Here is a 22,508-nt window from a genome sequence, read left to right on the forward strand (position 1 = left end):
ACATATGTCTAAGTCATATCAAACGAATCAGACTTATTTTAATATCAGTACAATTTAAATTTTCAGCTATATAAATTGTGTTTGCAAAATAACCATTGTTCACGTAACTGGTCAATAAACATACATGTTTGGCATACTATACAGTATATATAGTTAGGAAATTCAACTATTGCACACAATGGCCGCAGTTCAAGACTTAAAACTTTTCACGTTGGTTTTGATGAAGGCTCAAGGGTGGAGTGTGAGGCACCTAATTCAATAAGAATTTCTTAATGAATAAAGCAAGGTGCAATGTGGCATTTACCTCTGTGTGCGCCTCACCACAAATCTTACTCCAGTTGGAGAGTGGACTAAGATTTCTGGAGTAAGGAACGCTGCCACTCATTATAAATTTGACAAGTGCGGTCACCCCAACTCTTCCCACTTTGTCAGTGCCAGGCAAAAACGGTGTGAAAAAGTTGCAAACGTTTAAAACAACCTTGAGTTGAGCAAACCTTTTACGATTTTTCAAAGTTTCCAATGCTAGAATTCTGGCAAGAAAGTATTGATGAGTAGAGGCCATTATATTTTTGATCATAAAATAATTAGACAACAAAACACATAATGATAATTTATTTACCTTATCAAAACAAATAATGTTTAGTTGTCCGCACATATTAATCCTCTGTGCACTTAGACAAAATATGCCATTCCTCTGAAGCCTAATTTGGGAATACAGTATACAGACTTGAACAGCTGCTGGAAGAGCTGCAGGAATGCCGCCAGTAATGATCATGAATGACCAGAGGACAGTGTCTGACACGGAAGCCTAAATCATAAACATGAGACTGAATTTATCAAAATCTTAAATGAAATATCTTATACTTACATCATCATTCATATAATAACTATTTAAGGCTTTATGGCTGCAAAAAAGTAAACTCCATATGTCTGGTCATATGTTAAAATTTAACGGTTGGATAACTAACATGGGATTTTTTTTTCAGATGGAGTCTCTCCTTAACCCCATCCTTAATGACAAAGCCAATTTGGTACTTAATGACGGAGCCAATTTTTACTGTTCTGACCACTGTCACTTTATGTGGTTATAACTCTGGAATGTTTTAACTGATCCATCTGATTCTGAGAATGTTTTTTCAAGATATATTGTACTTCATGTTAGTGGTATAATTTCTTCAATATGACTTGCATTTATTTATTAAAAAAATGGAAATATGGGGAAAATTTTGAAAATTTGCAATTTTCAAACTTAATTTTTATGCCCTTAAATCAGAAAGATACAATTGGCTTCAGAACAACTCTGTGACCATTCTTGACTGGACCAGCCAGAGCCCTGACCTAAACCCAATTGAGCATCTCTGGAGAGACCTAAAAATGGCTGTCCATCAATGTTTACCATCCAACCTGACGGAACTGGAGAGGATCTGCAAGGAAGAATGGCAGAAGATCTCCAAATGCAGGTATGAAAAACTTGTTGCATCATTTCCAATAAGACTCATGGCTGTACTAAAGGGGTGCTTCTACTCAATACAGAGCAAAGTGTCTGAATACTTATGACCATGTGATATTTCAGTTTTTCCTTTTTATTAAATTTGCAAAAATTTCAACATTTCTGTTTTTTAAGTCAAGATGGGGTGCAGAGTGTGCATTAAAGGGACTCTGTCACCTGAATTTGGAGGGAACAATCTTCAGCCATAGGGGCGGGGTTTTCGGGTGTCAAGATTGCCTTGTGCAGGCATGTACTACGGAGGACAGAGAATGAACTTCAACCCAATATTGCAGTCAGCATGCAGCCAGCGGGTAAGGAAAGGGTGAATCAAAAACCCAAAAACCCCGCCCCTATGGCTGAAGATTGTTCCCTCCAAATTCAGGTAACAGAGTCCCTTTAATGTGAAAAAAAAAATAATTTTTTTGAATTTACTAAATAGCTGCAATGAAACAAAGAGTGAAAAATTTAAAGGGGTCTGAATACTTTCCGTACCAACTGTATGTCACACGAAAAACTTAACATTTCACACATGTCTACTTTTCATCAGCACAATTAAGGAAAAAAAAAATGTTTTTCTTAAGAAGTTATAAGGGTTAAAAGTTGACCAACGAATTCTCATTTTTCCAACAAAATTTACAAAACCTTTGTTTTAGGGACCACCTCCCATTTGAAGTGAGTTTGGGGGGTTAATATAACAGAAAAAAAACAAAAGTTACATCATTTTAAAAATGCACCCCTTAAGGTGCACAAAACCATATTAAAGAAGTTTATTAACCCTTCAGATGCTTCACGAGAGCCAAAGCAATGTGGAAGGAAAAAAATGAACATTTTACTTTTTTCACAAAAAATTTACTTTGGAACCAATTTTTTTTATTTTTACAAGGGTATCAGGAGAAAATGGACCACAAAATTTGCTTTGCAGTTTCTCCTGAGTACGCTGATACCCCTTATGTGGGAATAGCCACTGTTTGGGTGCATGGCAGGGCTCAGAAGAGAGGGAGCACCGTTTGACTTTTTTGGACGCAAAAAATTGTTCTGGAGTCAATGGTGGCGCCATTGATTTCGACCCCCTGATGTACCTAAACAGTGGAAACCCCCCAATTCTAACTCCAACCTAACCCCAACACACCCTTAAACCTAATCACAAACCCTAACCATAACCCTAGCCATAACTCTAACCCCAGCACACCCCTTACCCTAATCTCAACCCTAACCATAATCATAGCCACAAACCTAACCCCAACACACCCTTAACCCTAATCCCAACCCTAACCATTAACCTAATCAAAAACCTAACCCTAACACAGCCTTAACTTTAATTCCAACTCTAACCATAATCCCAACCATAACACTAACCCTAACACTAACCCTGGCTATAGCCCTAACCCGAACCCTAATCTTAGCCCTAATCATAACTTTAGCCCAAATCACTTTAGCCCAACCCTAACCCTAACTTTAGCCCAACTCACTTTAGCCCGACCCTCACCCTAACATTAGCCCAACTCTAAACCTAATGGAATAATGGAACTAAATATATTTTGTTTTATTTCATTATTTTTACCTATCTAAGGGGGTGATAAAAGGTGGTTTTACATACTATTTTTTTATTTTGATCACTGGGATAGGGTCTATCACAGTGATCAAAATGAACCCAGAGGAAAAATTTCCTATTGTTGCCAGATGCCGGCTGGCAGATCTCGGCCAACGCACTGCGCATGCGCCTGCCATTTTCTCCCAGAGTAAGATGCCAGCAGCCTGGGGAACTTCATGGGGGGTTGCAGGAACAATGGAGGTACGATCACATCAGAGGATAGAGAAATTAAATGTAAAATTTAACTTTTTTTATGCGGTCGCCTTTATTAATAATGATGATCGCAACTCCAGGTTCATTAAAAACTGACCCAAATCATGATCTCTGGGGTCTCACCTACCCTGGTAACTGAGAACCCAGAGAAATTCTGACTCTGGGGGGGCGCTAAACACTTATTCCTCAAAGCCATTAAAAAGCAGCGCTGTGGTTTAAGTACCCTTAACTGCTGTCATTAAAAGGCGTATCGGCGGTCGTTAAGGGGTTAAAGGAGCATTCTAAAGTTGTCTCTTGAATAGCAGAGAACTTTCCAGTTTTTTTCACTTCCTAGATTCCGACAGGGTGGGCACTCCTTCTAACTTAGCTATAGTATTAGTATAAGGGGACAGACAGATAGCCGTAAAACTCGTACTATGATCGCATCAAAGTGCCCATCACCTCTCCTAACCTGAACATGACAGAATTATATATTTCTATGCAGCTGTCAAGCTCAGGTCAGGAGAGCATGCAGCCAGTATGAGGATTGCAATGCAATCCTCGCATGGGTTATACGGCGTCTGTCGGTGCCCGAAGAAATAAGGTCAGCACAAGCTCTACTGTTCAGCCATCAGTGGCTTTTTATGTTTCCATAATGTTATAATCGTATTTGATGTAGACATAACAGGGCATTTGAACAAGCACATAGCTCAGTGAGATCTGTGATTATGAGACCTCCTCTGAAACCTGGGGACTGTTCATTTTGCAAGGATTAAAACCATAACTTAGAGGCAATTTTAATTGTATGTAATGTTTGACAAACATCTCTAAACACCTCTAAATCTAATGGAATAAAACATTTTATTTTTTCATCTCTGACAGATAGCTCTAATCTGCTGTTCTGTAAGGTTATGTAATATGAAACAGAAACTCAGCTGCACTATCCCCCCCCCCCCACACACACACACTGACTAATGCAGGAGGTTAGACCAGGAGATCAATTCTGCCTGTCATATATCTCACACACTGCTTATGATTGGTCAGCAATGAATGATACAGAGATACAAATAACATTTTATTTGATTCCATTCTGCAGCCACTATTACATTGTGTACCCAGTTCAACATGAGCAATTTGGTGAAATGTCCTCATTAATTTTATTGTTAAGGAAGGTTCTTTTGAGAATGCAGTAGTGCTTTGAGAATACCTATTTAAGTCTGAAAAAAAAAACTTATAGTTATTACCTGCTAGAACAATTTATTATTATCACACATCTGAAAAACAACTGAAAAACAACTTACTCCATGTTTTGTATAGACAATAGGTGTGTAAATCACTCCAATCAATGAAACTGCCAGAAGCCCCAGTACAAATCTGACTGCATCTCTGTGAAGTTTAAAGTTTACTGGTTTGGGGTAGAGGATAGACCTGACCAGATCACCTTTTGCTGTATTGAATCCTAAAATATAAAAAGAATGTTAACTAAAAATAGAGAATTATTTGAAGAGTTTATACATGAATCCTCATACAACTTTGTACCTATAATACAATTTGTTGCTGCTTATTTGATAAGTCATTGGCAAGTCTTCTTAAACAATAGTTTTCTTAAGCTTTAACCCAATGATTACCACATAATATAAATTTATGGCATGTGGTCGCATTGGTTATATTAAGTGGCTCAAGATTTGAGAGTGTACCATACCATACAAATGCTCACTGTGTTATATATATCGGCATCTGCTTATAACAGCTGGAGTTAGTGCCGCCTGGGATTGTTTAACAATTAAAATGCCACTGTCAATCTTTGACAGCAGCATTTAACTAATGCAATCACTGGTGCACACCTGCACTGGTTCCGATCAGCCCGCCATGACAATTGCCAGAAACCAATGGGTTGTCTTGGCAGTCAGAGTTCTGCTGAAAACCTCTGTAAATGCCATCCAGGTAATTTTCACACTGAACTCCAATACTGTGATATTCTACTTCAAGTGCCGTAAAAGAACTAAAAAATACAGGTAAACATAAAAAAGTGTTAAAAGACACAGATAAAATAAAAAAATGCAAAAAACTTTAAAAGGAAAAGAAAAATATAACATATTTTCTATCACCACATCCATAACATTCCAAACTATCAAGATACAAAATTATTTTCACCATTTGTTAAACACACCCCCAAAAAAAGTAAAAAAGCAAGCTAACTATTTTCTGTTCTTGCACTATCAGACCAATTTTACCAAATAATGAATGCATAAGTACAAAGCCAAAAAGGCAGTGGGGAAATTGTGTTCCTTTGTCCACAATTTTGTTCCTGTTTTTCATTACATGGTGAAGTGAAAGGAATCATTCATCCTGCAGAAACCAAGCTCTCATACCACTATGTTGATGGAGAAATAAAAAGTTGTGGAAGAACAGAAGTAAAAACTGAAAGCTCCCAAACTGAAAATTTACCGATTTTGAGAATCGTCCATTTACACTGCACGATTATTATAAATAATAATTTTTTATTTATATAGCGCCAACATATTCCGCAGCGCTTTACAAATTATATAGGGGACATGTACAGACAATAGACATTACAGCATAACAGAAATACAGTTCAAAACAGATACCAGGAGGAATGAGGGCCCTGCTCGCAAGCTTACAAACTATGAGGAAAAGGGGAGACACGAGAGGTGTATGGTAACAAATGCTATAGTTATTCGGACCAGCCATAGTGTAAGGCTCGGGTGTTCATGTAAAGCTGCATGAACCAGTTAACTGCCTAAGTATGTAACAGTACAGACACAGAGGGCTATTAACTGCATAAAGTGAATGAGAGCATTCATTTTTTTTATTTATTTATTTATTTTTTAAATAGGCCACACAGGGTTCGTTACGTTAATGCATTGAGGCGGTAGGCCAGTCTGAACAAATGAGTTTTTAGGGCACGCTTAAAACTGTGGGGATTGGGGATTAATCGCATTAACCTAGGTAGTGCATTCCAAAGAATCGGCGCAGCACGTGTAAAGTCTTGGAGACGGGAGTGGGAGGTTCTGATTATTGAGGATGCTAACCTGAGGTCATTAGTGGAGCAGAGGGCACGGGTAGGGTGGTAGACTGAGACCAGAGAGGAGATGTAGGGTGGTGCTGAGCCATGGAGTGCTTTGTGGATGAGGGTAATAGTTTTGTACTGGATTCTGGAGTGGATGGGTAGCCAGTGTAATGACTGGCACAAGGTAGAGGCATCGGTGTAATGGTTGGTGAGGAATATGATCCTGGCAGCAGCATTCAGGACAGATTGGAGCGGGGAGAGTTTGGTAAGAGGGAGGCCGATTAGTAGAGAGTTACAATAGTCCAGACGAGAATGAATAAGTGAAACAGTAAGAGTTTTTGCAGAGTCGAAAGTAAGAAAAGGGCGAATTCTAGAAATGTTTTTGAGATGCAGATAAGAAGAGCGAGCCAGTGATCGGATGTGGGGGGTGAATGAAAGGTCAGAATCAAGGATGATCCCAAGGCAGCGGGCATGTTGCTTTGGAGTAATGGTGGAACCGCACACGGAGATGGCAATGTCAGGCAAAGGTAGGTTAGTAGAAGGAGAGAACACGAGGAGTTCAGTTTTTGACAGGTTTAGTTTCAGATAGAGGGAGGACATGATGTTAGAGACAGCGGTAAGGCAATCACTGGTGTTTTCTAATAAGGCAGGCGAGATATCAGGAGCAGAAGTGTATAATTGGGTGTCATCAGCATAGAGATGGTACTGGAAACCAAATCTACTGATTGTTTGTCCAATAGGGGCAGTATACAACGAGAAGAGGAGGGGGCCTAGGACTGATCCTTGAGGAACCCCAACAGTAAGGGGAAGGTGAGAGGAGGAGGAACCAGCAAAACATAGAGTGAAGGATCGGTCAGAGAGATAGGAGGAGAACCAAGAGAGAACGGTGTCCTTGAGGCCGATGGAGCGGAGCATAGTGAGGAGGAGCTGATGATCCACAGTATCGAATGCTGCAGAGAGATCCAAGAGAATTAGCATGGAGTAGTGACCATTAGATTTAGCTGTTAGTAGGTCATTAGAGACTTTAGTGAGGGCAGTTTCAGTAGAGTGTAAAGAGCGGAAGCCAGATTGAAGAGGGTCGAGAAGAGAGTTATCTGAGAGATAGCGGGTAAGACGGGAGTGGACCAGGCATTCGAGGAGTTTAGAGATGAAGGGAAGATTAGAGACAGGTCTATAATTAGCGGCACAGTTTTGGTCGAGGGATGGTTTTTTAAGTAATGGATGTATGATGGCATGCTTAAATGAGGAGAGAAAAATACCGGAAGTGAGGGAAATGTTGAATATTTTTGTTAGGTGAGAGGTGACAGCCGGGGAAAGGGACTGGAGGAGATGTGACGGAATGGGGTCACTGTTGCAAGTGGTCGGGCGAGAGGATGCAAGGAGCTTTCTTACTTCTTCTTCTGTAACTGGTTCAAAGTCAGAGAGTGAACTAGATGCAGTGGGGGAGGGAGGACAGTGCATGGTATGAAGAGATTGGGAGATGATTTCCTGTCGAATGTGGTCAATTTTTTCTTTGAAGTAATTGGCCAGATTGTCAGCGCAGAGATCCGTGGTTGGGGCCTGCTCTCTTGGGTTGAGTAGGGACTGGAACGTGTCAAAGAGACGTTTAGGGTTATTGGACAGGGAGGTGATGAGGGTGTTGAAATAGGTTTGTTTGGAGAGGTGAAGGGCAGAATTGTATGTCTTTAGCCTGAACTTATAATGGATGAAGTTTTCGGGTAGATTAGATTTTCTCCACAGACGTTCTGCGCACCTGGAGCACCGCTGCAGGAAATGTGTTAGCAGCGTGTGCCACGGTTGTTGCCGTCTGTGCTGAGTTGTTTTAAGTATAGGAGGAGCAGCTTCATCCAGAGCACTTTGCAGGGTTTCATTGTAATGCATATATATGCATTCCTATAAATGAACAGGACTAAGGACTGCTTGCTTACAATGATCATGCAGTTTAAACAGGCTGCCAATCATCCTCTGAATGAGAAAAATGATCACCATTCATTCATTGGTTTACACTTAGGATCATCATTCTTGGCAGCACATGGACCTGAGCTGCCAAAGACAATGGCAGCCTACGTGCACTGAAAGTTCCATCATTGATCATTCACAGTGTGCCTGAAGTGGAAAAAGCCAATGTAAACAGATTAAATGACCATGAATTGTCAAATATGTATTGATCGGAGGTTGGATTGACAATGCAAAATTGGTTAAAGTAAACTTATATTTGGCATTAAACCTTAGGTCTTTTGCCCAGGCTTTTGCCTTTCACTAGTTTTAGCATTTCAAATTGACCATATCATAAAAAATAAAGGCTAGAGAGCTGAATAACCTGTCTTTTTTTAGTTTTTAATTTTTCATCCTCGTTGCCCTAGTTATTTTGGTAAGAATAATCATCACTATCACTTTCATCTATGTTCTCCCCTTCTGAGCCAGGTATTTTCAAAATCTACACTCCACTATCGCTCTTTTTTTTTTTACTACTTATCAAGCATTTCCCTTTTCTCCACAGACTCTTGGGTGCCTTTTATTAGTGCCAAGGTAGGTGAAAATCCAAATTTATTTATATACAGCTTGGAAAATTATATTAAACTGCTTGATATAGGGCTAATCAGTAGGTCAGTCTAGCTAGAAAAGTTCTTGTACACCATACAGAAAGTACGGCACCCAGGAGAAAGTGAACTTTTCTCCTCTTGTGAGCCATTAGCTTTCAGTTACATAGGTTTGCTGGTGCGGTTACAGTCACTGCTCACAGAACTGTGATCGGACACTAAAAGCACACCTTGGCACTTTGACTTGACTGAAAGATGGTTCTGCACTAATACATTACTGACCCGGCTGGCAGTCATAGCACTGGGGCGTGTTTAATGGTGAGATCGGTAACTGCAGCAGCATTAGCCTGCCTGGATGACTGAAAGCTGGTGGCTCCCGAGTGGAATACAATTAATTTTCTCCTGGGAGTCTCTTTCACTCCAGCGACTGGGTACCCTCCTAACATTATAAACCTGCAAACTAACCCGATAGCTGCAGGTTAATAGTGTTACCTGATGTGACAGGTTCCGTTTAAAGGGAATCTGTAAGCATTAAAAACACAGCACATTTTAGAGAACAAAAGTCATAAAAATATTGTACCTTTAGCGTTTTGACATGTTTCTGTTTTGCTCCAAATTCTTCTTCATTCAAATATGGTAACAAGATACTTGATATACCCTTTTGACTGGCAGAAAAGTTCAGTGCACATTCCCTCTACTTATACTTTTTGTACATCTATCTCTGTCCCGTGCTCATTGATTTACAGCACAATCTCAAGCACAAACAAATGTTAAATCTGTACCCATCATTGTTGGAAACCGGCACAGATTGGCTGCAGGGATCACATGACATTGTTATTCCTGGGAGAGACAGTCACAAGACCACGGGAAAGGCATCAGACGTGAGTATAAGTGTTTTTACACTACTATGGAGAAAAATAGGGATTGAGAAGGGGTTGTCTGAGTAGTAGCAGACAAACCCTTTAAGACGTGCCCAAATGACCAAATGTTGAATGGTCAGTCCACATGATAAACTGCATACTCAATTTGCTTATATGCTTACATTACTTTTTGTATTTGCAGTATTTTATAGTATATTGTATCTTATCATTTAAAATTAAATATGTTCTAAATATATTAGCAGGCATCAATAAAATTATCAGATTGTCTTTTTTGCATATGTATCCTCCTCAATATAGAATAGTTAACTTATATTCTTATACCTGTTTTTAATACGACAGCCTTCACCAGACTTTTATTAGGGGCTTGAGTTTGGATGACCTCTGTGCCACAGAAGAGGACATGTCTCTTGTAATCTTCACCACTGTGTATTTTCCAAGGAATGGAATTGTCAACATTTGGCAATGGTGTCTTAGTCACAGGAACACTTTCCCCTAAAATACAACTCAATATTTATATACAAACATACAAATATTGCTTGCGGAACAAATTACATTTTCTGATGCCAAATAACTGACTGTAAACTATCATTTTACATCTTGTGTAGACACAAACTAGCATCTCGGATATTGTCATATTTTCCATGTCATAAAATATCTAACTGTAATACAATGCACTAATTCTACAAAATGGACTGACTAAGAGTTGTTGGTACTGTAAATCCTTGGAGCTTTCTATAGATAATAACCTCTCTATAGATAACCTATATTTTCACCTTTTAAAGAGGACCTTTCACTACTTTTAGCATGGCAAACTGACCACATCATAAAAATTAATGGCTGGAGAGCTGAATAATCTATCTTTTTTATTTTTTAATTTCTCATCTCCATGCGGAGATATTAGCTTACAAAATGGAGATTCTTATTTATGCTGTCTGAGGACGTATTATCAAAGAATTGTCTCAGTGAGTATGTACTTTTTTCCCTGAATGACATGGACCAATTATAAGGAGAAGGTGTCATATAGAAGAGAAAAAGTTATGCTTCCAGAGAAGGTCAGACTGGTCTTTCCTGTGAGACATGTAAGGACACAGCCATAATCTCATTCGATATACAGTTAGGTCCATATGTATTTGGACAGAGACAGCATTTTTCTAACTTTGGTTATAGACATTACCACAATGAATTTTAAACAAAACAATTCAGATGCAGTTGAAGTTCAGACTTTCAGCTTTCATTTGAGGGTATCCACATTAAAATTGGATGAAGGGTTTAGGCGTTTCAGCTCCTTAACATGTGCCACCCTGTTTTTAAAGGGACCAAAAGTAATTGGACAATTGACTCCAAGGCTATTTCATGGAGAGGTGTGGGCAATCCCTTCGTTATGTCATTCTCAATTAAGCAGATAAAAGGCCTGGAGTTGATTTGAGGTGTGGTGCTTGAATTTGGAAGGTTTTGCTGTGAAGTAAACATGCGGTCAAAGGAGCTCTCCATGCAGGTGAAACAAGCCATCCTTAAGATTCGAAAACAGGCAAAAACCATCCGAGAAATTGGTACAATATTAGGAGTGGCAAAATCTACAGTTTGGTACATCCTGAGAAAGAAGGAAAGCACTGCTGAACTCCTCAATGCAAAAAGACCTATGCGCCCACGGAAGACAACAGTGGTGGATGATCGCAGAATAATCTCCATGGTGAAAAGAAACCCCTTCACAACAGTCAACCAAGTGAAAAACACTCTCCAGGGGGTCGGCGTATCAATATCCAAATCAACCATAAAGAGATGACTGCATGAAAGTTAATACAGAGGGTTGACTGCACGGTGCAAGCCACTCATAAGCATCAAGAATAAAAAGGCTAGACTGGACTTTGCTAAAAAACATCTAAAAAGCCAGCACAGTTCTGGAAGAACATTCTTTGGACAGATGAAACCAAGATCAACCTCTACCAGAATGATGGAAAGAGAAAAGTATGGCAAAGGCGTGGTACAGCTCATGATCCAAAGCATACCACATCATCTGTAAAACATGACGGAGGCAGTGTGATCGCTTGGGCATGCATGGCTGCCAGTGGCACTGGGTCATTAGTATTTATTGATGATGTGACACAGGACAGAAGCAGCCAAATGAATTCTGAGGTATTCAGAGCCATACTGTGTGCTCAGATCCAGCCAAATGCAGCAAAACTGATTGGTCGTCGTTTCATACTAGAGATGGACAATGACCCAAAACGTAAAGCCAAAGCAACCCAGAAGTTTATTAAAGCAAAGAAGTGGAATATTCTTGAATGGCCAAGTCAGTCACCTGACCTCAACCCAATTGAGCATGCATTTCACTTGTTAAAGACTAAACTTCAGACAGAAAGGCCCCAAACAAACAGCAACTGAAAACCACCGCAGTGAAGGCATGGCAGAGCATCAAAAAGGAGGAAACACAGTGTTAGGACTGGCGGAACGCACCAAGTACAAGATGGAATAGAACAAGGTGCGTTCGCAGTCCGAGGTCCACCGTGCAGGAGAAACCCTGCTGCTAGTAAATAGCAGACTATATGGCGGTACACTAAAGTATAAACACGTGGGTTCAACCTCACCCAGCGTGAAGGGAGCAATCCTGTTGAGTCACAGGACTGCGGTACCGCACCTAAAGCGCGAGCAAGTAGTCAGCGTACTTAACCCCGACTGGGATTGAAGTCCGATTAGACCCTTGCTGGCACTACACTGCAACTGGGTGTGTAAGGAAACTAAAAGGAAATATATAATGCACAGGAGTGCGAGCAATGTCGCACTGACGGACGCCACCAACCACTGAGGCTTGGGTATGGAAAGCGCAAGGCAAGCGCACGGCGCCGTACAGGCGGACACTGCAAGAGGACGCTGTAATGTGTGTATCGTGCAGATGATAAGTCGGGCGCTAGATAGCTACCAACATCCGCGAGCAGACAACAACTCTAGGGAGGGATATTTAGGAGCTTTCATCCATCGACATACATCCATCTACACACACACATATATCATAATAGAACAATACTAGCGCATGGCCGTGCGGTGATGCGCAGTTTATATAGTTGCAGCACAGGAAGTGGCCACAGAACTTTTGCCCTTCCAAGACCTGTCAGGAGGGCCAATGAGATGTGCTGCAGCACCTGAGCATGTGACCCTCGATCTCCAACGGGAGACCTTGCCCTGGGCATGCTCAGTGTGTGAAAATAAGGACTTAGTCCCAGAGAAGTCAGCTCGCCGCAAATCAGTGCAGGGTACAACAGGAGAGCCAGAAAAGGCAACAGTAACCCTCTGCACAGAATCAGTCCCAGCGAGACGCTGGGAGCGACGCCTCCGCTGAGCAGAACCCACTGCGGCCGAAGCAGAATGGTAGACCGCAGCAGACACGGATCGAGATTCCCCCTGTGCAGCAGAGGAAACTCGACTCCTAACATTACCCCCCCTAGGGCCCCCCCTCCTTGGGCATCGCTACGTTCGAAGGCAGCAATAAGCTGCGGAGCCAGAATGTGCTCAGCAGGCTCCCAGGATCTATCCTCAGGACCGTAACCCTTCCAGTCCACCAAAAAATATTTTTTGCCACGTACCACCTTGCACCCCAAGATAGCGTTCACCTCGAAATCGTCCGTAGACGAACCCGATGTCTCGGCAGATGACTCAGAAAACCGGGACATGTATACGGGCTTAAGGAGGGACACATGAAAGGTGTCGGTGATACCAAGGCGTGGAGGAAGGGCCAGGCGGTAGACCACAGGATTAACCTGTTCGAGGACCTTGAAGGGACCCAAGTAGAGAGGAGCAAATTTAGTGGACTCAACTCGCAGCCTGATGTTACGGGCGGAGAGCCACACCAAGTCGCCAGGAGCAAAGGTCGGAGCGGGGCGCCGATGAGCATCGGCGGAGGACCTCATTCTCTCCTTAGAGGCCCGAATGGCATCCTGAGTGCGGTCCCAAATATCCCGTGCCTCCACAGCCCAGTCTGCCACCCTGGAGTCTGCGGAAGACACGGGCATAGGCACAGGTACCCGTGGATGCTGACCATAGTTGAGGAGGAATGGGGTTTGTCCAGTGGAGTCGGCTACGGCGTTGTTCAGTGCAAACTCTGTCCATGATAGCAAGGATGCCCAGTCATCCTGCCTGGCTGAAACAAAATGTCGCAGGTATGTGACCAAGGTCTGTTTGGCCCTCTCTACCAACCCATTCGTCTCGGGATGATAAGCGGAAGAGAGATTCAACTCAATACTGAGTAGACGACAAAGCTCTCTCCAGAACCGAGACGCAAACTGGGGACCTCGGTCACTGACAATTTTGTCAGGCATACCATGTAGGCGGAAAATATGTTTAATGAACAACGCTGCCAAGGCCCGTGCAGAAGGTAACCGTGGTAGCGGCACCAAATGCACCATTTTTGAGAAATGATCGGTGATGACCCAAATGATGGTACAACCGTGAGATTTGGGTAAACCCACGACAAAGTCCATCCCGACCATCTCCCAGGGCCTATCTGCCACTGGCAAGGGATAGAGCAACCCAGCTGGCCTTTGACGCGGAGATTTATTTTTGGCGCAGGAGACACACGCCAGAACATAATCCCTGACATCCCGGACCATATGCGGCCACCAGTACGTCCTCGCCAGTAGCTCAGATGTCCTTTTTGTCCCAACGTGTCCACCCACCCTGGACGAATGAGCCCAAGAGAGAACCTCCGGTCGCAAATTAATGGGCACAAAAGTCTTGCCCGGAGGCACAGACTCCAGTGAAACCGGCGCTACGGTTCTCAGGCTCTCAGCAGGGACAATAAGCCGAGGTTCCTCTTCCTCCTCCTCAATTGACATAAGGGAGCGAGAGAGAGCGTCGGCACGAATATTCTTCTCCCCGGCGAGATAATGCAGAGTAAAATGGAACCGGAAGAAAAATAAGGACCATCTGGTCTGACGAGAATTCAGCCGCTGGGCTGTGTGTAAATACACCAAATTTTTGTGGTCCGTGAAGACCTGGAAAGGAAACCGTGCACCCTCCAGAAGATGTCTCCACTCCAAAAAGGCCAACTTCATCGCTAGCAACTCCCTATCCCCGATGGAGTAATTTCTCTCCGCTGACGTAAAGGTCTTTGAGAAAAAGAAGCATGGATGCTTCCGACCTTGAGCATCCTTTTGATAGAGGACTGCTCCAGCACCAACGGATGAGGCATCCACCTCCATTAGGAATGGCTTATCAACATCGGGGCGACGTAAGATGGGAGCGCTAGCAAAGTGGGACTTAATAGAAGTGAAGGCCTTGGAGACCTCTTCTGACCACAATTTGGGATTTGCTCCCTTCTTGGTGAGGGCTACCAAGGGAGCTACCAGAGTTGAGAAGTGGGGAATGAACTGGCGGTAATAATTAATGAACCCCATAAAGCGCTGCACCGCTTTAAGAGAATGGGGCTCTTGCCAGTCCATCACAGCCTGTAGTTTGGCAGGATCCATAGCCAATCCCTGGGCGGAGATGATATAGCCCAGGAACGGTAAAGACTCCTGCTCAAACATACACTTCTCCAACTGAGCATAAAGAGAGTTTGCCCGTAGGAGGTCGAAGACTCTGCCAACATCTCTCCGGTGGGAGTCCATATCTGGAGAAAAGATGAGAATACCATCCAGATAGACTACAACTGAGGTGGAAAGCATATCCCGGAAGATGTCGTTGACAAAGTCTTGGAAAACGGCTGGAGCATTACAGAGCCCGAAGGGCATCACCAGATACTCATAGTGCCCATCTCTGGTGTTAAACGCCGTTTTCCATTCGTCCCCCTCACAGATGCGAATCGGGTTATAAGCACCCCGCAGATCTAATTTAGTAAACACTCTAGCTCCCCGAAGCCTATCGAAGAGCTCGGATATCAGGGGCAAAGGATACTTGTTCTTAACCGTGATAGCGTTAAGACCCCTGTAGTCTATGCATGGACGTAGTTCCCCATTCTTCTTCTGCACGAAGAAGAACCCTGCCCCAGCAGGTGACACTGACTTCCTGATGAACCCTCTTGCCAGATTCTCTTGAATGTACTGAGACATGGCCTCCGTCTCCGGGAGAGATAATGGATAAACTCGACCCCGGGGAGGCTCCGCACCAGGCAAGAGATCGATAGGACAATCATAGGGGCGATGGGGCGGAAGGGTCTCCGCCGCCTTTTTGGAGAACACATCTGCATAAGACCAATATTGCTTGGGGAGAGAGGATAGATCTGCGGGTACCTCTGTAGAAGCATCCTGAACGCACTCTCGGTGACACCTACCCCCACATGATTCACCCCATCCCAGAATTCTGCCAGAGGACCACTCGATGTGAGGAGAGTGGTACCGTAACCAAGGTATCCCCAACAGGATCTCATCAATCCCCTCAGGAATGATGAGCAGAGATATAATCTCCTGATGGGATGGTGACATGGACAGAGTAAAAGGGATGGTCTGATGTGTTATCTGTGCGGGGAGTGTCGACCCATTCACCACTCGTACCGTTACTGGTTGAGATAGCATAACCAGGGGTATTGCGTGACGTTGGGCGAAGGCAGAAGACATAAAATTGCCCTCCGCCCCAGAATCCACGCAGAGCTCTACCGAGTGGGAGGATGAGCCAAAAGTAATTGTCCCCTTGAAAGACAATTTGGAGGCAAACGTCGCAGTGTCTAGTGCACCTCCACCTACTACCACTAGACGCTGACGTTTCCTCGACCGCTGATGACATCTGGTGGCAAGATGTCCTGACTGTTGGCATACATGGCAAACCTGGAGTGCACGGGCGGTCCGGGACTTAGATCCCGCTCGTGACACCACCTTAGGTTCATGGGGCTCAGGAGCCTGGACTGGAAATTCTAAAGGTTTGGCGAAGGTGAGAGCCAGCCGAAACCTCTGCCTACACTGGGCTCGCTCTAACCTCCGCTCGTGAAAACGGAGGTCAATACTAGTAGATATATTTATTAATTCCTCCATTGTGGCGGGAATCTCCCTAGTGGCCAGGGCGTCCTTAACGTGGTCAGCCAGCCCCCTCCAAAATATAGGGATAAGGGCTTTATCCGACCACTCCAGCTCAGATGCTAGAGTGCGGAAGTGGACGGCAAAAAGGCTGACCAAGGACGAGCCCTGAGTCAATGCCAGCAGTTGGAGCGCCATATCATGGGTGACACGAGGTCCTAAAAAGACCTGTTTCAGAGTGCTCAGGAATAACGGAGCACTCTGCACCACAAGATCGTCACGCTCCCACAGCGGCGTAGCCCACTGCAACGCCCTGTCCGACAATAAGGAAATGATAAAGCCCACCTTAGCCCGCTCTGTAGGAAAACGAGAGGCCAGAAGCTTGAGATGTATTGAGCACTGACTCACGAAACCCCTACAGGACTTACTATCACCAGAAAATTTCTCTGGTAGCGGGAGGCGAGATAGCGTCGGTACAGGGGCGGCAGTGGACAAGGTAGCTGCAGCCACACTTGCAGCTTGAACAGCGACAGCAGTAACATCCACAGCTGAAGTTGAACGCTCTAGAGCCGCCATCATAGTAACATAGTAGTAACATAGTTAGTAAGGCCGAAAAAAGACATTTGTCCATCCAGTTCAGCCTATATTCCATCATAATAAATCCCCAGATCAACGTCCTTCTACAGAACCTAATAATTGTATGATACAATATTGTTCTGCTCCAGGAAGACATCCAGGCCTCTCTTGAACCCCTCGACTGAGTTCGCCATCACCACCTCCTCAGGCAAGCAATTCCAGATTCTCACTGCCCTAACAGTAAAGAATCCTCTTCTATGTTGGTGGAAAAACCTTCTCTCCTCCAGACGCAAAGAATGCCCCCTTGTGCCCGTCACCTTCCTTGGTATAAACAAATCCTCAGCGAGATATTTGTATTGTCCCCTTATATACTTATACATGGTTATTAGATCGCCCCTCAGTCGTCTTTTTTCTAGACTAAATAATCCTAATTTCGCTAATCTATCTGGGTATTGTAGTTCTCCCATCCCCTTTATTAATTTTGTTGCCCTCCTTTGTACTCTCTCTAGTTCCATTATATCCTTCCTGAGCACCGGTGCCCAAAACTGGACACAGTACTCCATGTGCGGTCTAACTAGGGATTTGTACAGAGGCAGTATAATGCTCTCATCATGTGTATCCAGACCTCTTTTAATGCACCCCATGATCCTGTTTGCCTTGGCAGCTGCTGCCTGGCACTGGCTGCTCCAGGTAAGTTTATCATTAACTAGGATCCCCAAGTCCTTCTCCCTGTCAGATTTACCCAGTGGTTTCCCATTCAGTGTGTAATGGTGATATTGATTCCCTCTTCCCATGTGTATAACCTTACATTTATCATTGTTAAACCTCATCTGCCACCTTTCAGCCCAAGTTTCCAACTTATCCAGATCCATCTGTAGCAGAATACTATCTTCTCTTGTATTAACTGCTTTACATAGTTTTGTATCATCTGCAAATATCGATATTTTACTGTGTAAACCTTCTACCAGATCATTAATGAATATGTTGAAGAGAACAGGTCCCAATACTGACCCCTGCGGTACCCCACTGGTCACAGCGACCCAGTTAGAGACTATACCATTTATAACCACCCTCTGCTTTCTATCACTAAGCCAGTTACTAACCCATTTACACACATTTTCCCCCAGACCAAGCATTCTCATTTTGTGTACCAACCTCTTGTGCGGCACGGTATCAAACGCTTTGGAAAAATCGAGATATACCACGTCCAATGACTCACCGTGGTCCAGTCTATAGCTTACCTCTTCATAAAAACTGATTAGATTGGTTTGACAGGAGCGATTTCTCATAAACCCATGCTGATATGGAGTTAAACAGTTATTCTCATTGAGATAATCCAGAATAACATCCCTCAGAAACCCTTCAAATATTTTACCAACAATAGAGGTTAGACTTACTGGCCTATAATTTCCAGGTTCACTTTTAGAGCCCTTTTTGAATATTGGCACCACATTTGCTATGCGCCAGTCCTGCGGAACAAACCCTGTCGCTATAGAGTCACTAAAAATAAGAAATAATGGTTTATCTATTACATTACTTAGTTCTCTTAGTACTCGTGGGTGTATGCCATCCGGACCCGGAGATTTATCTATTTTAATCTTATTTAGCCGGTTTCGCACCTCTTCTTGGGTTAGATTGGTGACCCTTAATATAGGGTTTTCATTGTTTCTTGGGATTTCACCTAGCATTTCATTTTCCACCGTGAATACCGTGGAGAAGAAGGTGTTTAATATGTTAGCTTTTTCCTCGTCATCTACAACCATTCTTTCCTCACTATTTTTTAAGGGGCCTACATTTTCAGTTTTTATTCTTTTACTATTGATATAGTTGAAGAACAGTTTGGGATTAGTTTTACTCTCCTTAGCAATGTGCTTCTCTGTTTCCTTTTTGGCAGCTTTAATTAGTTTTTTAGATAAAGTATTTTTCTCCCTATAGTTTTTTAGAGCTTCAATGGTGCCATCCTGCTTTAGTAGTGCAAATGCTTTCTTTTTACTGTTAATTGCCTGTCTTACTTCTTTGTTTAGCCACATTGGGTTTTTCCTATTTCTATTCCTTTTATTCCCACAAGGTATAAACCGCTTACACTGCCTATTTAGGATGTTCTTAAACATTTCCCATTTATTATCTGTATTCTCATTTCTGAGGATATTGTCCCAGTCTACCAGATTAAGGGCATCTCTAAGCTGTTCAAACGTTGCCTTCCTAAAGTTCAATGTTTTTGTGACTCCCTGACAAGTCCCCCTAGTGAAAGACAGGTGAAACTGCACAATATTGTGGTCGCTATTTCCTAAATGCCCAACCACCTGCAGATTTGTTATTCTGTCAGGTCTATTCAGTGGCGTATCCAGGGGGGGGCAGGCGGGGCATGTGCCCCGGGCGCAGCTGACAGGGGGCGCCAGCGGGGCCGCCAGATGATGTGAATGATGTTGTGAGACAAGGAAGGAGCCCCTTCCTTCTCAGTAGCGCCTGGCCGGCTGCGCCCTTGACAACCGCTGAGAGGCGCTAACCGCTGCTGGCACTTCCGCATCAGTGAAGCGCCAGCAGCGGCTGACATCACAGCGTGACTGAGCTGAGCGTGACACAGGCTGAGGCTGCAGCAGCCTCATTGGGCGGTGTCGGTGACGTCGTCGGTGCCGGTGGTAAGACAGTGCTCCAGACCGTGGCCGTGGGGACCGGGTGGAGCTGAAAGTTTGAAGACACCGACGAGTCACCGAAGAGCCTGCCTGCATCTTCATGCATCATGCATGATGGGGGGGGGGGTTGGGGTAGGGAGCAGCGGCCAGGGCAGGGGCAAGTTGCAACAACAACGCAAACTGGCTGGGTATGTGACGAGACTCAGACTCACTGTTGTGAGAATGTGAGTCTGACGACTGTGATGGGGGCACAGCACTGATCTGGACAGTATGGGGGCACATATCTGGACATTATGGGGGCACAAATCTGGACAGTATGGGCCATAATGTCCAGATTTGAGCCCCCATATGTCCAGATTTGTGCCCCCATACTGTTCAGAGCTGTGCCCCCATCTCTGCTGGTTCTCATAATGCTGGACGACGAGGGTAAGCTTTTGTGTGGGGTCAGGAGTGGTTTGTGTGGATGTAGCAGAGCTGTGTGTGTATGAGGTGTACAGAGCGGAAGCCGTGTGTGCAAGGTGTATGGAGCAGAGCTGGGTGTGTACGGAGTGGAGCCGTGTGTGTACGAGGTGTACAGAGCGGAGCCGTGTGTGTACGAGGTGTACAGAGCGGAGCTGTGTGTGTACGAGGTGTACAGAGGGGAGCCGTGTGTGTACGAGGTGTACAGAGGGGAGCCGTGTGTGTGCGAGGTGTACAGAGGGGAGCCGTGTGTGTACGAGGTGTACAGAGCGGAGCCGTGTGTGTACGAGGTGTACAGAGGGGAGCCGTGTGTGTACGAGGTGTACAGAGGGGAGCCGTGTGTGTGCGAGGTGTACAGAGGGGAGCCGTGTGTGTACGAGGTGTACAGAGGGGAGCCGTGTGTGTACGAGGTGTACAGAGGGGAGCCGTGTGTGCACGAGGTGTACAGAGCGGAGCCGTGTGTGTGCGAGGTGTACAGAGGGGAGCCGTGTGTGTACGAGGTGTACAGAGGGGAGCCGTGTGTGTGCGAGGTGTACAGAGGGGAGCCGTGTGTGTGCGAGGTGTACAGAGGGGAGCCGTGTGTGTACGAGGTGTACAGAGGGGAGCCGTGTGTGTACGAGGTGTACAGAGGGGAGCCGTGTGTGTACGAGGTGTACAGAGCGGAGCCGTGTGTGTGCGAGGTGTACAGAGGGGAGCCGTGTGTGTGCGAGGTGTACAGAGGGGAGCCGTGTGTGTGCGAGGTGTACAGAGGGGAGCCGTGTGTGTACGAGGTGTACAGAACGGAGCCGTGTGTGTACGAGGTGTACAGAGCGGAGCCGTGTGTGTACGAGGTGGTGAAGAGAGCAATGATGGGGTGGGGTAGAGGAAAATAATTGGCATATATGAGGAAACAGTACAGGAGAATGGGGGGCATATCTGAGGAAACAGTATGGGGGATGGGTGCAGACTGTATGAGGAGCAAACGGGGGAATGTATGTGGACACAGTATGAGTAGTGATGTGAAAAATGTATGTGGACAGAGTACGGGGAGTGAGGGTGATGGGATGTGTGCAGACACAGTATGGGGAGTCAGGTGAGCAGGCAGTATAGAAAGTGGGGGTGTAAATATATGAGGAGACAGTATGGTGAACAGGAGGGATGTGAGAGGAGACACTATGAGGAGGGAGGGGAATAGTGTGAAGAGACAGTATGGGGGAGAAAAGTGAGTGGGCACAGAATAGAAACTGAGTAGTGGGGGTGTAGCATGGAGGGACAGTGTAAGGCCACAGCCAGGAGAGGACAGTATACCAAGGAGGGGGAGTGTGATGAGAGAGTACAGTATAAATACTGAGCCCTATAGGGGGACACAGTGTGAGAGGACAGTGTGAAGAGGGGGCCGGTATGGAAAGGAGAGGTCAGTGTGAAGAGCATGTACCATAAGAGGGACAGTGTGGGGGTCATATTTTGTGCAGACAATATAGTGAGGGGCAATTTTTTATTCAGGAGCATTATAATGACACTTGTATCTTTAAGGGCATCATGTGGAGATTTTCTGCAAAAGAGCGGAGAAGATGGAGGTCTGCAGAGACGGCTGTGGATGAGAAAACTCATCATGGGGCCTGGACAAGATGAAGAAAAGAAGAACGATGCCAGAGGCGACGTCATCTATAAGGTACCTGGATGTAAATGTTATTTGTGATACTGACTAATTCTCATGTTTTTATTTATGTTAGGAGCTTTAAAGGGGATGTCCAGGTTTGTAATGAGTCTGCAGTCATTCTATGTGACTGCAGACTTCTGAGTTCTCACAGTGCGCCCTGCACGCTGTCAGGATTCTCTCGTGCTGGTAATTTACATACATACAGTCACGTGCTGACTAGATATGTGTGGCCTCACTCAATGAAAATGAACTGAGCGAGGCCGGGCACGTCTAGTCGGAATGTGGTCAGAAGTATACAAATCACATACTTGTGCTGACATGACCGTCCACTGGCAAGGGAGAATCCTAAAAGTGTGCAGTGCATTAGTTGTGTGAATTCAGAAGGCTGCGGTCAGGATTCAGCTCTGCAGGTTCCAGTAGTCGTCACAAGGACACTTCACTCACATGCGACTTTCATACTTATGGTCCTGTGACATCGAGCTTCTCTTCCCGCTTCTCTCAGTTTTTCACTGAACATTGAGAGCATTAGGGAGAGGAGC

General features: G+C 44.5%; 1 protein-coding gene across 2 annotated transcripts in view; it reads right to left on the bottom strand.

Moving 5' to 3' along the window:
• LOC138638122 (probable cation-transporting ATPase 13A4) overlaps positions 1-22,508 on the bottom strand; it is a 492,614-nt gene that overhangs the window by 241,992 nt on the left and 228,114 nt on the right. For both annotated transcript variants that reach the window (XM_069727146.1, XM_069727145.1), the window contains exons 10-12: positions 10,046-10,216; positions 4,574-4,731; positions 620-808 (exon numbers count right to left, since the gene is read on the bottom strand). In XM_069727146.1, coding sequence (XP_069583247.1) covers positions 620-808; positions 4,574-4,731; positions 10,046-10,216 — 518 coding nt within the window. The remainder of the gene's footprint in view (positions 1-619; positions 809-4,573; positions 4,732-10,045; positions 10,217-22,508) is intronic.

The sequence above is a fragment of the Ranitomeya imitator genome, chromosome 5, assembly GCF_032444005.1.
Source record: "Ranitomeya imitator isolate aRanImi1 chromosome 5, aRanImi1.pri, whole genome shotgun sequence".
Classification (NCBI taxonomy): Eukaryota; Metazoa; Chordata; class Amphibia; order Anura; family Dendrobatidae; genus Ranitomeya; species Ranitomeya imitator.